Genomic DNA, 14,354 nt, shown 5'->3' with positions numbered 1-14,354 from the left:
GCGAGAGATGCCGCCATGACGTCGATCAAAGGTGGGGGAGCGGAAAAAGGCTTTTCCGGCCGGCCATCCATATAATGCGGAGTAATTCGACGAGTGACACCCTCGGCGCGTGCCCCATCGATCCCAGCTTTTTGCTGTGTATGTGCTGCAATAGAAAGTGTAGACTGCAGCGGACCCTTGAACTAGCTTCTGGCGATGGACGAAAGTGTCTAGGCAACGAAGTGAACGTCTTATGCGACTCGACCGATTGTGAACAACAATATGCATCCTGCCTGCAGATGAAGCCGGGTCAGCAGCCAGGGCGGAAAGCGACCAGGAACCGACCTCCCATCAAGCACAGTAAGACATTCTCCGGCTGTTGGACATGTCGTTCACGCCATGTCAAGTGCGATGAAGCGCGTCCTGCTTGCGCCAGGTGTTTGAGGGGCGGGTTCGACTGCCAGGGCTATGGCGTCAGATTGGTCTGGAATCCAGACAATCCAGCACGCGAGCAAAACATCCGACGCGCGATAGGCAATCCAGCAATCTATGATGACGAGTCGCCATTCAAACAAGTCGACGTACACGAGGCTCTCGAGGAGATAGAGCAGCTCTCCGCAGAGGGCAATTGCCTATCTCGTGGTCCGTTCTCAGTCTTCGCCGTACATGGTTCTCGGCCGAAGCCAGATATTGATGAGGCAACCCTTAGTGCAGCTTATCCAGCAGGCTTCGTCGACGATATCAACCATCATGGTCTCGAACCCGTCTCGGCTTCCCCGTTTGAGATTGATGTGAGTGTGGGAGGTGGTTCCGGAGCAGACGATGAGATTGAGACAATAGTCTCGCCATTTATCGTGACACCCTCATCCCCAGTACAGGATTACGACTCCATGCTGCAACATCGGCGTCCCAGCGATGTCATGCCACTCTCAATACGCCATTTTGATCTTCTCCCACGTCCCTCTGAGCAACGCGCGCTGGTCCATCACTGGACGAACTTCGTCTGCTGGCACCTGGTTCCGGTCGACCGACCGGACAATCCATTCCGAAGCGTCTTCACGCCCATGGCACTTGCAGGGCTTTCCTTGCCGTCGAACCAGTCCAATGGGCAGGTCGCGCTGTTCCACGCCCTCTGTGCCACCGCGGCATTTAGTCGAGGCCAATTGCTGAACCACGAGACCAACTCACTCACTCTTGCCATGAAACACTACAACCTGGCAATCATGCACCTGAGACACAGCCTGGCAAGTCTCGAAGAGCATCCAAGCACCCACGAAGTCGACCTCCAAAGAGCCTCGATCCTCGCCACCATAACCATGTTCTCGGCCATGGACATGATAACCGGTCGGTCCAATGAATGGCGCACCCATCTGCAAGGTGGGGCATCCTGGCTCTCAACCATCGAAGACAGCGCCTGGAACAGAGACAAATCCTCGTCAATGGTCTACCAGGGATACCTTGCCATCGCGGCACTCTGCAATATCAATCTCCCATCCACGATCGATGTGGAGAGCGAAGATTTCCTCGCCGACACAAGGCATTACGTGCTTGACCGCTTCTTCGGCCTCACGCGACCCATACTCAAACACATAGTCCTGACAAACTCGCTCATCAAACGCATCTCCACGGCGTCATCAAGATCACCGTCCGCACAGGAGATCGACAAGCTTGAAAGCCAACTCTACGCCCAGTCCCCCTTGACCCTCGATCTCTCGTCCCAAGACCTGACGCCCCTGGCGCACAGCCTGACCCTTCACCACGCCTACGTCTTCTACTACGCCTCCCTGATCCACTTCCACCGCACGATTCGCCATCTCCCTCCCGGCTCGCCTACCATCCAAGCTCTTGTCGCCAGCGCGGTCGGTCACCTCGAAGACATCGAAACCTTAGGCGGCGAGAGTATAGGCTGCACGTTGGTCTGGCCGCCATTCATCGTGGCGTGCGAATGTGTCGACGAGGGGACTCAGCAGAAGATGCTGAGCTGGTATATGTGCAAGAGGAGGCATGGGTTTATGAACCTAGAAATGAGCAAAGATATAGCAAGAGAGGTGTGGCGGAGACGGACGATTGTCGAGGATGACACGGACGTGAAATGGCAGGACGTACTGAGAGAGATGAAGCTGGACATTGTGCTTGCCTGACTGTGGGGGAAACATCGCGACCCAAAATTATCCTCGACTACTATTTTACAAAACGTGGATGGCGTGTGCACTAAGTGGAATTACACCAGCAAAGGCGTGTGTCAACTCCTTATATTACCTGCTGCAGCCGTGGCAGATCTAAAACGATTCGAGAATGGTGTCCTGCAAACGACTCGAACGTTCAGCCAGGCGCACTTCCGATGTATGCTTCCACGAACCCAAGCTGCCTTGCATGCCGACAAGGTTACAGCAAGGCTCCGCTAGCAGCCCTGGAGTGGTGGACGCTTGAAATCAAGGCGATTGATTCAAATCTGTGCTCTCGGCCTACCTCAAGCTCACGTTGAGACATATCCCCCCTTTCAGATAACGTCCCTATCAGACGACCCTGGAGCCTCCGTATCAGCACTTCGATCGACGCCGTAAGAACTAAATCCGCGAACAGGTGGTGCTTAGGAGTGGTCGTTACGTGTCCAAACATTCTCCAATTGATCTTGAACGCTAGGCCTTCTCGTCCTTCATCCCAGTAAGGACGCCATGAACTGCTGTACGACCTTGGCTTGCATACTATCGACATTACGAGTCCGCAGGCAGTGGCGCATCGCGGTACAGGACTTTGTAGACGTCGAACCGTGCGTCCTATCCCCGGGGCTATCTGCATTGGCGAGGTAAGAGGAAGGAAGTAGCCGGAGGGCCTAGTCAGGTCAAAGCAGGGCGCGAGAATTGGCTGATGCCCACGTGCCTTAGATACGAGTACCGTCCGGAAGAATCATATTCCGGCTGCCGACTGATGTTGCGCCCATGATCATCGCGATGGGATCTGACCTTCGAAAGACACAACAGTCCTGATTGAAGACTGGCAAGGTGGATGCAGCTTACAGGACGCTACCTGTTGCACTTTGCTCTCGCTGTATACCAGTACGGTTCAATGTGGAAACCGGGCCCGTTGCAACGATGATATACGTGGCAGGATTCCCGTCAGGCCATCAGCAGTATTCTTTCATTCCTTGATTCCATCTCTTCGTCCGAGGTACATCTGGTTGTTCACTCTTACACACTTGCAATTTCGCGAAATGTATCACCTCGCCCGTTCCTTGTATCTCTACGCCACCAGCAAGCCAGGCAAGTCCGCGGTCAAGCCACGACTTGATTGTGCAAGGCTGATAACTAGTCAGAATATTCCATCCTCCTCCTGGGCCTCGACAACGCCGGCAAAACCACGCTTCTGACACAAATCAAAGCCCTATTCAACACCACCGTCGACCCTACGAATGGCGCAGTCGGTGAAGCCCCCGCCTCCACCACAGCCGGCAACACGGTCCCCACTGTGGGCCAAAACGTGGCCACGATCTCCCTTCCCGACATGTACTTGAAGATCTGGGACGTGGGCGGACAGATGAGCCTGCGAAGACTATGGACGAGTTATTTCAAGAGCTGTCACGCGGTTGTATTTGTGGTGGATAGTACGGATCTAGGGAATGGGGAGATTGAAGAGGCGCCCAAGACGCCCGGGGCGATGTGGCATGGGCGAAAGAAGAGTTATGTCGGGAAAGTTGGGGATGACGAGGTGCCGGAGACACCGTGGACGCCCATGACGCCCATGACGCCGGGCTTCTTCAACTCGGCACCCGCGCAGGGACGCTTGGATGAGTGTAGAGCTGTGCTGGAAAGCGTTCTGGAAAACGACGACACACAGGGGATTCCGATCCTGGTCCTGGCGAATAAACAGGACAGGGAAGATTGTCTCGAGGTTGTGCGGATCAAGGAAGGGTTCGTCAAGAAAGTGTTTGAAGGGGAGAAGGGAGGCATGGTGAGAGATAGTCGAGTGCTGCCGGTCAGTGCGCTGAAAGGCACCGGGGTCAAGGAAGCCGTCGAATGGGTCAAGAGCCGGGTCGTGTGGAACAAAGAGACCCGTCCTCCGGTCATGAGATGAAGATCTTAAAGTTGAGGCCCCGACCATATACGACCTGTGCGATGCAATCGAACCGAAAAGCTATCGAGCTGCTGTTTACCAAAACTAATAACCCGAGCTGGCCACGACAGAACAGCGCTATGGCCTTAAGGGGTCTTCTCAAGGTCTCTCCTCAATCTCCAGCAGAGAAGCAGCCGCATCCTGCGCCGTCTCGGACAATGGCGTCCACTTGTACTTGAACACCTCCTCCACCTCGCTGATATCCAACCTCGGCAAAGTCAAAGTGCTCGCCTCATCGTTATCCTCACCGACCCTGTCAGCCAGACCCAGCTGCGCATCGTTTCGAAGTACATCTGCAACGTGGTTGAAGATCATGGTTCGCCCGACAAGGAAACGTTTATCTGCTGCTCCTGGCGTGGTGAGAGCCAGAATCTGGAGTTTGGCGAGGTCACGGACGTCGATCTAGCACGGTACAGAAAACTGGTCAATTTCCAGAGCTCCATCTGAAACATCGTTGCGGATTAAAAAAGGCGGCATGATTCACTCACCCATGCCGGGAACGCAGAGTTCGGCACTTTGCCAGTTTCCGAGCTCTTACTGTCCATGATCGCCTTAATCAGCGAGTTGCTGAAGTTGATCCTCCCAATATCCTTGACCGGCTGCAGCATCGGTCCCCAGATCAAGGGTGGCATGAAATTGGTGACTGTGAATGAAGGTCGCTCCTCCTTGACAAATCTCCAGATCGCCTCTTCAGCGAGCTTTTTCCCGACGCAGTAGGAGATCTGTAAGACGACGGGCAAGAGTGGTCAGTATCTGCCCGAAGGATCAAAGCTTTTTTCGTCTTCTGGCCGCATAAACAGAGGAATAGAAGAAAATGAAAGGATGAGGAAAGGACTTGCATAGTTGTGATTGGCTTGGATGGCGTCTTCCCTTCCTAGGGGTAACCACTCCTTGTTCCCAAACACTCTGCTCTTCACATCCTCCTGACTCCCCGTCGTGATCGCATTCAAACTCCCCGTAACGCTGATCGCCTTGACGTTTTTGCCATATTCCTTCGCACTCTTCAGCAGTTCCAAATTTCCGAGCACGCTGGGCTTTTCAAAATGCTCGACAAAGTCCGTGTGAGCAGGGTTATCAAGCATCGGGGCTGCCACGTGCACAATGTACTCGATCTCCGGATGTTTTTGGAAGACCGAGTCAAACGCTCCTGGATCGGTGAAATCAGGGACGGCGAAGACTGTGAGGGCAGACGCTGGCCAGGAGGGGTTATTCTCAATGAGCGCTTTGGCGGAAGACGGGGAACGGACAGCCAGAATCAGGGAGTGACTTTGGCGGAGAAGTTCATCGACAACGCTGGCTCCCACAAAGCCTGTGGAACCGGTGACGAGGGTGGTGGGCATTTTTTTGTCGGTTGTGTCCCGGCTTTTGGACCAGATCTGCTGGATCAAGGAAGATTATGACGGGAAAATGGATTCGGCAGGAGTATGCTAGATGGGATGAGAGCTGGTCGGTCAGCGAGGAAAGAGGGAAGGCCACAACGTCAGTGAACAACGAGGCTCGGTTCTAATGTGTTATGTGAGATGATCAAAGTAGGGAGAGTGCTGTGACGATCCATGCTGGCTTCAAGCTGAGGTTACAACCGTTATATTCGCTTTTGCTTCAATGCCTGTTCCATACGGCCGTTCTCAACACCCTCTGACCTAGGGTTCTCTGCAATATTTATCAGCGCGGAATACCTACAGGTTTCATATTTTGTCATTGTTTGGCTTTGAGGATTCTGGGATGGCCCGACAGCAGCGCGACTATGCAAGTCTGAATTCTCGCATGCAATATTTGTCCGAGGGCATGAAAGCCAAGGAAGCCAATAGCAGGGGAATACGCTTTGTCAGCCTTGGGACGAATCCCCATTGGAAGACAACTGGATTCGGCAAGACGTTGTTGCCATATGAGGACAGGCAGTGTTGTCAGAGCCCCTTTCGGTAGCACATCTGCTGTGCCGAGCAAGTAACATTGCGTGATGTGGAATGGCCTTCAAAGCAGAGAGGTAGGCGCACAAGATACTCTCACTCGATCCACTTCTCGAGTTGCTTATCAAAGCCGATTGCTTGCAAATCAATGTTCATCTGTTGTAGCATCGTCTCCATTGTGAATGACTGCGGGAATGCAAAATTAGTGCGCTCAGGAGAGGAGCAACCTGACCTTGACTTACATTTTCGTCGTCCTCCTCCTCAGGTTGGGACGGCTTGTTCTCATCAGTCGCCAGGCAGTCCTCCAGGGACGCGACGTTGTTTGCCACTTGCTCATGTTTCTGTGGCAGAAGCCCCTTCTCGTCGCGATTCCATCGTCGTGACTCTTGCTCGGCCCGCCGCCGCCAGGCAGCCACACCACCCATTCCATCGATCCTCTCCTTTGCATCGGCGAAAAGCTCGTCCGCAGCCTCCTGAGCGACCGTTCGCCATTTGGTGATTAACCTCTTCAATTCGGCACCCTGACCAGACTCCTCGATCTGAATAGCTTGATCTGCGTTCTCAAGAGACTGTCGCAGCTGAATGAGTCGAATGGTTAATGCAGTGTATTGTTTCTGGAGGTCTGCAGGTTTACCACGGGCGGACCCTACATGAAGATTGGCAGTCGTCTGATGAGATTTTTGAGGAGAATTCAGCCCGTCTGCACTGTTTACCAATGGCGTGAGCTGAGGTGTGACACCAACGGGTGTGCCTAGGTTTTGCGGTTGTCCCCTTGCTGGTTGTCCCTGGACTTTGGATACTGTACGAAGCGGTGAGCGGAAAGGTTTGTTTTGGAATGGCTGAGGCTGATCCAGCTTCCTTCTCTTGGCTGGATGCATATCCTTGAGGTGGAGAAGAGCCCGCTGAGTCAATGCTGTTGCGTTATCAGCTTCCTATTGCCAATTTTGTTGACTGCATTACTTTTGCGGAAACGCGCGGAGAAGGAAGACGGTGATGGATGGTTTGAATGCCAGCTACGCGGGTGTGGTTTGGTGACGGCGTGGGAGTAAATTGGTTGGATCAATGACCCCTAGCAGGAGCCCCCGAGAGATGCGTCAAGGATTTCTTCAGTTTTTACGAGAGTTTGACAAGTGAGCGGGAAGTGACTGGCAAGCAAGAATCATGAGAGCAGGCAAGATGACTGACAGGTGGGCACTAGAAGAAACACTATGAAAAATTGAGCTTAGCTTCCGTACCCGGGGCCTGACTAGTGGCCCCTGTTCATTGAATATCGATATATATTTACTCTCATGTTACGCAGCCGGAGCATAGAGAGTCTGTATTTGTTTCTGTCTTTTCAAAATATTCCAGTCACGCGGAATGTATTGAGCTAGCTTAGTTCGTTCCGACTCAACGAACCCTGTCTGCCCTCCTCCAGTCTCTCTCGTCTGCCTCTTCGACAAGAGAGCAGCAACCTTGCCTGGTCATCGCTTCTGCCTCCCTTCCGTTCTCCGTCACACGCGCCTCGCAACGGTGACCCATCAGCCCGATTTCACTTCCTGCACCTGCGATCTGATCTGAGCCAACCCAAAGCATAACCACGCAAAAATCCAAGCCATGCCATCCAGAATGATCCGGCCACACAATCACACGCCAGGTCCAGCTCCAGCACCGTCTTTGTCTCATCCCCTTCAGCAATCATGCCCACCTCTCCTTCAATTTTCCACTACTCATCATCGCCTCACACTCTCACCACTCTGCTCCCACCAAATGAACATTTGTCACCAGCCCACAAGAATCTCACCTTTGCCGATGCCACAGACTTGAATAGCTTACAATCATAAAACTCACCGCCCACCACAACCTCTCCTGACAGCGATGCACGGAACACGCAAATAATTCCAACCGCCCAGCAACTGCCACCACACGAACCGCAGTCAGCTGAACGCCCAACTGCACAACACGCTCCCACGCTAACCACCAGCAAAAGCCCACTGTCCTCTTTCAACGACACCGTAATCAATACATGACCATGTCGTCTTCAAGCACACGTTCGCCCTCGTCCTCGGCTCGAACTGAGAAGAATAAAAAGCAGACCAAGATAATTGTCCTCAAGCTATCAGCGAAACTCCTACGCCGTTTCCAAGAGCCTCCGGTCAAGTCAGAAGATCAGTCATCACCCTCTGTAGCCTCATCACCTGCTGCACCCGACGACCAATCTACTCTGAAGGTCCCAGAGGTCAACGACAACGCTTCCGAGTCCGCATCAACGCCAGCGCCTGTTGGAATAGAAGTAGCCGAAAGCGCCAACGGCGACGGCTCCAAGAAACGTAAAGGAGGCTCACTTGCAGGAACCAAAAGAAGTCTGGGACAGATGACCGAGACAAATGGCACACCGAAACCAAGGGGCAAGCCAGGCCCCAAGAAGAAGCCACGACTGTAAGTATCTGATTGGAGATCACTGGTCTCTCTAACATGCTGAATTCTATGATACTAAGTGTCTACAGAGAAGATGGCACCATAGACCACAACGCCAACAAGCCAACGAACACCGGTGGCATTGGGGCTTCGCACAAGTTGGGCCCGAAAGCCAACCAGGGCGCTATCAACGCTGGCCTGCGTGCTCTCGACCGATCCGGTGCCCCCTGTCGGAAGTGGAAAAAGAAGGCGTTCACACTGAAAAGTTTCACTGGTGTGGTATGGGAAATACCTTCATGGAGAGGCGGAGAGAAACCAAACTCGTCCCTCGACGGCGAAGAGTCAAGTGATGCGAAGGATGTGTCACAGCAAAGCAGCAGTGAGGCCAAACCCAATGGAAGCGACGTCGCTCTGGACAGCAACGCCGGTGACAGACCAGATACGACGATCATGTCCACGCCTCCAGCAAGTTCACCGGCACCGATGCCACCCCCGAGCACTGTCATTACCGCCCAGGGCTGACATGATCATTACCATCACCAGTACACGGTGATGCGAAAGCCGCGTATCGTCACAAACTCCGTCACGATAAACACCCACAAAATGCGGAGGAAGACCTCGATTTTTCTCTATCTCGACAAAAGTTCCAAATACTTCGGGACTGTACGAAACATACTATGCCAGACACGCTCGACACATTCCGGGTAAAACCCAGACATAGTGTATTTAATCATACAGCAAGGCGTTGTGGGATCATCTTTACCTTCTGGCGGTTCGTGGGCATGGCATAGGGATCACGATACCGGCATCGGCGACTTTGTACTATCTACATCATGCGTTGGGGTGACAAGCTCCCTTGGGCATATGGTCAAAAGGGAATTGGGTTCTTGAGATTGCAATGCCCAGGTACTATCGCCCGGACTATGTTGTAACAATAGAGCGTAAATGCAAGTCCGGTGTCCTCGACCAAATGGACACCTCTCCGCCGCTACTAAATGGTGCAATACTGTGGCGTGGTTGTACATTCAAGGAAGTAACCGTCCATGGAGCTTTGGACAGTGCTGGCCTCGGAATTGGATGGACAACTCCTTCCGGTCCCCGCAGCCGCTTAACTAAGGGCTGCCACGACCACCTGCCACCCCCAAAAGCCCGCCCAATAAGATCTGCATTGCCCTCAGTGACCTAGCATAACCCGGTATCAGCACGATAATGACACCAAGCATGCTCTCCCATCCGTCCCAACCAAGGAAGAGCAGCTTCAGTCCCTAGACCCGCCATTCCTTAGCCACCGGCGGGCAGCAAACATGTCGTAAAGCGGAATTCAGCACGTCAACCTGACTTTCCCAGCCAGCACCGACATCACCCAAAGCCACCGATTCGACCACATCCCTCGTGACCCCGATCACCAATCCTTGTACCTTCCTGTGCGATTCCCTCCTCGACCAGCATGACGGATGGGACTGGATCAAGCAGTAGCAGCCGGCCGAGTGCGTTTGGTGGCAACGCGCCTCGACGATTGTCGTATGCTTCAGTGGCTTCAGGCGCAACGTCACAGAACATTCACCATCCTACCAGGTCTGGTGCGTTCTCCCATCTCGCGGCGACCACTCCGGGTGGCACGTATCCGCCTGAATATCAAGCAGAACATCAATACCAGAGACGATATTCAGAACACGATCAAGACTCCCTTGCAGCCAGAGACTGGCGAAAGCCCACACCACTGCCGTCCTATTCGAGGAAATTTGCCAATATCCCGTCTCTGGGAACAGGCACGATGCCTCCAAATCCGTTCTTCGTCCCCTCCTACCTCAGACATTCTAGATACATGGCGAAATTGGAGGCTGCATACAAGGCGAAGCTAAAGCGAGACCGTGAGCAGCCGTCAGGCGCTCCTACGCTGGGCTCCTTCTCTACCAGCCCCGGCAACACGAGACTAGCGCCTTCGCATCGTGGCATGACATACGACATCATCGAAAGCAACCCTCCAAAAGAAGAGGAGGTTTTGCCACCTTTGCCATCCAGATGGAGTGAGCAGGACAAGTACCCGGGACTTGACATAATGAATGACGGACAAGATTTAAGATACAGTGGATCGGCGAGTAAAGCGGAAATCGAAGCGGCGTCGGTCAGGACAAATCACGCCATCCCCCCCGCATGCGGAATGTACTACTTCGAGGTGAAAATCGAGCAGAAGAGTAAGGACACAGCTATCGCGGTCGGGTTTTCTACAGGCGAGGCCTCGCTGGAGCGGTTACCTGGCTGGGAGACGCACTCATGGGGCTACCACGGCGACGACGGGAAGATGTTTTTTGGTGAGCATTCGGGTCGAAGTTATGGCCCGACTTTCGGAGCCGGAGACATTATCGGCTGTGGTATCAACTTCAACACCTGGCAGGCATTCTTCACCAAGAATGGTCAGGATCTCGGCATCTGCTTCAAAGAACTCAAGAAAGACATGAAGCTTTACCCGACAATCGGCATGAAGAAACACTCTGGCGCTCTCGTGACCGGGAACTTTGGGCAGCGGCCTTTTTCTTTCCTCATCAACGACAAGATGCTGTCCGAACAGGTTAACGTTTCACGAGATATCTCGAAGGCGAGAATCACGTCATTACAGCGTCAACGAGACGAAAACAGTCTCATCCAGGAATTAGTGGCGCAGTTTTTGGGTCATGATGGTTACGTTGAAACCGCCAAAGCATTCGCGGAGGAAACGCGAAGAGAAAAACAGTCCTTAAGCAATGTGCTGCCAGCAAACACACCTACCGTTGCAGGCCAAGATGACACCGACGCTGTCCACCGCCAAAGTAAGTTGACTGGCCTCTTTCTGCAGAATGTCACGCTAATCATACAGGGATACGGCGTGCCATTCTCTCCGGAGATATCGATCAAGCTCTCGAAATCACACATGCACATTTTCCCACTGTCCTGGCGGAAAATCCGGACATAGTGTTCCGGCTGAAATGTCGGAAATGGATCGAGCTTATCAGCAAGACAACTGACCTCAACACGCGCAAGCCGCCGGCACGAAATGACCGTAGACCCAGTAATGGTGTCGACAAGCCTCACAGTGTGGACGACGATCTTGCTCACGACATGGAACTCGATCCTGACAATCATACTAATGGAGTCGGCAAGTTGCCCGCCGACCATAGTGGCTTACAGCATGACCAGCTGCTTCAGGAAGTCATGTTATATGGCCAGGAACTGCATAGAGAATTTCAACATGAGGACGGCGAGCATGCAAAGGCTCTTCAGGACATATTTAGCCTGGTAGCCTACAACGACCCCAAAGGCAGTGTGCACGGGCATCTCTTGGACGCATCTGGAAGGACAGCAGTTGCCGAAGAGCTGAACTCGGCTATTTTAGGTCTGGCTTCCTCCCAATCTCGATATTGGCCGTTTCGCTAATTGGTTGCAGTCTCTCTGGGGCGGTCGCCTTCTGCTGCGCTGGAGACGGCATGGAAGCAGACCGAGGCGCTGATTGATGTGCTCAGCGAGGAGGGCGGCCCTGCTGCTTTCGTCAATCTGCAAGCAACGTTTTCGTCTTGACCATCACTTCACAAAGGTGGCGTTTCTCGTGCGTAGACTCGTGGTGGAGGTACCTGGGTTGTGAGGCTCGACTGGATATTCTAGCCTGGTGGCAGGGAGAACTGGGCAGACGCATCGTGGATCATGGTATTGAGGAGTACAGAGTTGGCATGAACATACCTCATGGCAATGGTGTTGGGAGTTTTCCGCTCTGTGTATTCGGGCCTTTCACATCCGAACAGCCGAGTCGAATTGCTGAGAGGTGCAAGTATAATGCTCCTGACTTTGTGTGGCTTGTAGAGAGGGATAATGTCCCTCGATCACTTCGACAGGAATCTCATCAAAGTTCGAGGATCCATTATTCTATTCTGAAGTCACTGATGGTGAAAAGGCAGATGAGGCTGTGATTCCCACTTTACGTGCCTCCGCCGTGCGTGTTTTCACACCATGGAATTTCTCTCTAGTTCACCAAATTTTCAGACTGATGATCTCGTTGTCGATTGAGCTTCACTTTGGGTCGAGAAGCAGTCTGTGGAGGGCCAAGTATTCATCTTTCCTCGGCATTTGCAGCTGCCTGCCTCAGTTCTTGGACGTTCCCTTCTAGCACGCAACCCACAGCTCTCTCTAGAGCGATAACTAATGCCGCTCGCACCCGCGTTTGTTCCTCGCCAGCACGCTCCGACTTACTCCGGCCCCGCTCTTGGACGCCTATATCCCCGACGGTATCCCAATCCACCTCCCGGTCAATCGCGGTTTGCAGGTCGTCAGCGTGCTCGACAGGGATACCTATGTCATTCAAGGCGTCGATGGACTTCCCATCCGCGTATGGCCACAGAGCATCACCCCACCCGTCCACGCACTGTATTCTCCGGCAGAATATACCGGCTCCTGTCACGCCCAGCCCTGCTACGGTGCTCTTAATATGCTCAATCACAGCATGAGGTCCCTTCCTGTTCGCCGCATCCGCTAGCTGGGACATGGTCTCGGAGTCACTGTACGACTGTGCCGTGGCGAAGATGTAGGTTGCCGTCTTCTGCCGATGCTGGGTCCTTGCCGCCTCCAGTGCTTCCCAGACGCGTTCCCTCCCTGCGGAAGTGATCGCCTCGGCGCTATTCAAGCTGAATGGCTCATTGAGCAGCGTGCGGATACTTCTCATGCCCAGCTTGTGAGAGAGGGGTTTGGAGAGCATGTGTGAGCAGAGTAGGTGTTCAAAAGGCGTCAGAGTTGTTGGTGAGGTCAAGGAGTACGACTTATACGTTGTAGATTTCTTCGCATCCGCCAACTCATCTTCCGGGAAGCAGTACGGCAGCGCGGCAGCTGACAGAAGGAAATTTAGAAGCTGTTTGGGCGAAGCACGATTGTCCTTGTGTCTTGCCGACGATCGAGAACCCTGTCGTGGTGCCTTTGCATCGGGCCTCGATTCCGCAGCCGCATCTGGCGGCTCTTTGCGCTTATGACCTCCGCGAGCTGCAGCCTTGTCTCTGAAGTTGGAGTTTTGCCCAGGTTCGGTTTCGGCGTCTGCTTGTGGATGCTTGGAGCCCGGTTTGGGGCCACGACTCGGCTCTGTATGAGTCTCATTGTCGTCTTCTCCGGTAGTCTCTTCCTCAGTCACTTCTTTGGTATGCTGACCGTCTCCCGATGGGATTTGGACTGCTTTCTTCTTGCGAGACGGTACTTTGGAGCCGCCTTTTCTTGCTTCTGCTTTCGATGGCTTTTTCGCGGGCATGCCGTATAATCGGGCAGCGTTCTGGCCTGATCTGTGCGCGGAGGGTTTGTTCTAGGATTAAAGTGGAGAGATAGTATAGTAAATGAAAGAAACTACCGCCTCCAGAGAGACACGCCCTGGACACTGATGCGTTACATACCTGAGTAACATCACTCACTTTGTCGCTAGCCAGGGACCGAATCACCACGATCCGAAGTCATGACGTATTGGAATCGGGAATGTCAAACCTACACATGCTACCAAAATACAAGGTCGACAATCTATGTTTTCACCGGTCACATGTGGGTTGGGTCTTCGCAGCTTGCGGTCTCCAAGAGAACGTCTTCTCATGGCATTTTTTGAAGCCATCCTTGAGCATTAGCTTTGAGCATAAGCACCCGGCTGGCACATGGTACGGTTGTACAGCTCGGGTCTGCCTGGTAGGCTTCGCAGCGGTATTAGTACAAGAGGCATGGTCCGCTCCTCAGTTCGTCTCTGGCGGAGTGACAGCTATACAGGTCCGTGAAGAAGCCAAAGCAGTTCAGCTTTGCAGAAACCAAGTCTCTGAGTCAAGGCCTGGAAAAAAAAGGCGGCGTATGCCACCAAGCATCTTTCAGATCAGTCAGCCAAAGAGTCAAGACCCAGATCAGCTGCCACATCTCTCGCCACATGGTGAAGAGGATGCAGGGTGAACAAATCGAGACTTCGAGATCACAAGGAAGGAT

The 14,354-nt window shown here is 53.3% G+C and overlaps 7 protein-coding genes across 7 annotated transcripts; 4 read left to right on the top strand and 3 right to left on the bottom strand.

Moving 5' to 3' along the window:
- Positions 1 to 278: 278 nt before the first annotated feature.
- Positions 279 to 2,120, top strand: G647_08938 (uncharacterized protein; the record flags this gene model as incomplete). The annotated part of the gene is made up of 1 exon (XM_008733243.1): positions 279 to 2,120. The coding sequence occupies one exon, from the start codon at positions 279 to 281 to the stop codon at positions 2,118 to 2,120; it is 1,842 nt and encodes a 613-aa protein (XP_008731465.1).
- Positions 2,121 to 2,324: 204 nt separating this feature from the next.
- On the top strand, positions 2,325 to 4,050 carry G647_08937 (uncharacterized protein; the record flags this gene model as incomplete). The annotated part of the gene is made up of 2 exons (XM_008733242.1): positions 2,325 to 2,363; positions 3,289 to 4,050. The coding sequence occupies 2 exons, from the start codon at positions 2,325 to 2,327 to the stop codon at positions 4,048 to 4,050; spliced, it is 801 nt and encodes a 266-aa protein (XP_008731464.1).
- A 138-nt stretch (positions 4,051 to 4,188) lies between these two features.
- On the bottom strand, positions 4,189 to 5,429 carry G647_08936 (uncharacterized protein; the record flags this gene model as incomplete). Its single annotated transcript, XM_008733241.1, has 3 exons — positions 4,189 to 4,491; positions 4,578 to 4,777; positions 4,925 to 5,429. 3 exons carry the CDS (start codon positions 5,427 to 5,429, stop codon positions 4,189 to 4,191), a joined length of 1,008 nt encoding a protein of 335 aa, XP_008731463.1.
- Positions 5,430 to 6,092: 663 nt separating this feature from the next.
- G647_08935 (uncharacterized protein) lies at positions 6,093 to 6,874 on the bottom strand (the record flags this gene model as incomplete). Its single annotated transcript, XM_008733240.1, has 2 exons — positions 6,093 to 6,182; positions 6,239 to 6,874. The coding sequence occupies 2 exons, from the start codon at positions 6,872 to 6,874 to the stop codon at positions 6,093 to 6,095; spliced, it is 726 nt and encodes a 241-aa protein (XP_008731462.1).
- Positions 6,875 to 8,007: 1,133 nt separating this feature from the next.
- Positions 8,008 to 8,915, top strand: G647_08934 (uncharacterized protein; the record flags this gene model as incomplete). Its single annotated transcript, XM_008733239.1, has 2 exons — positions 8,008 to 8,414; positions 8,483 to 8,915. The coding sequence occupies 2 exons, from the start codon at positions 8,008 to 8,010 to the stop codon at positions 8,913 to 8,915; spliced, it is 840 nt and encodes a 279-aa protein (XP_008731461.1).
- A 925-nt stretch (positions 8,916 to 9,840) lies between these two features.
- Positions 9,841 to 11,945, top strand: G647_08933 (uncharacterized protein; the record flags this gene model as incomplete). Its single annotated transcript, XM_008733238.1, has 3 exons — positions 9,841 to 11,200; positions 11,248 to 11,763; positions 11,815 to 11,945. The coding sequence occupies 3 exons, from the start codon at positions 9,841 to 9,843 to the stop codon at positions 11,943 to 11,945; spliced, it is 2,007 nt and encodes a 668-aa protein (XP_008731460.1).
- A 526-nt stretch (positions 11,946 to 12,471) lies between these two features.
- G647_08932 (uncharacterized protein) lies at positions 12,472 to 13,650 on the bottom strand (the record flags this gene model as incomplete). Its single annotated transcript, XM_008733237.1, has 1 exon — positions 12,472 to 13,650. One exon carries the CDS (start codon positions 13,648 to 13,650, stop codon positions 12,472 to 12,474), a length of 1,179 nt encoding a protein of 392 aa, XP_008731459.1.
- Positions 13,651 to 14,354: the final 704 nt, after the last annotated feature.

This window comes from Cladophialophora carrionii, assembly GCF_000365165.1.
Source record: "Cladophialophora carrionii CBS 160.54 unplaced genomic scaffold supercont1.8, whole genome shotgun sequence".
Lineage (NCBI taxonomy): Eukaryota > Fungi > Ascomycota > Eurotiomycetes > Chaetothyriales > Herpotrichiellaceae > Cladophialophora > Cladophialophora carrionii.
This window is presented reverse-complemented; position numbering and strand designations above follow the sequence as displayed.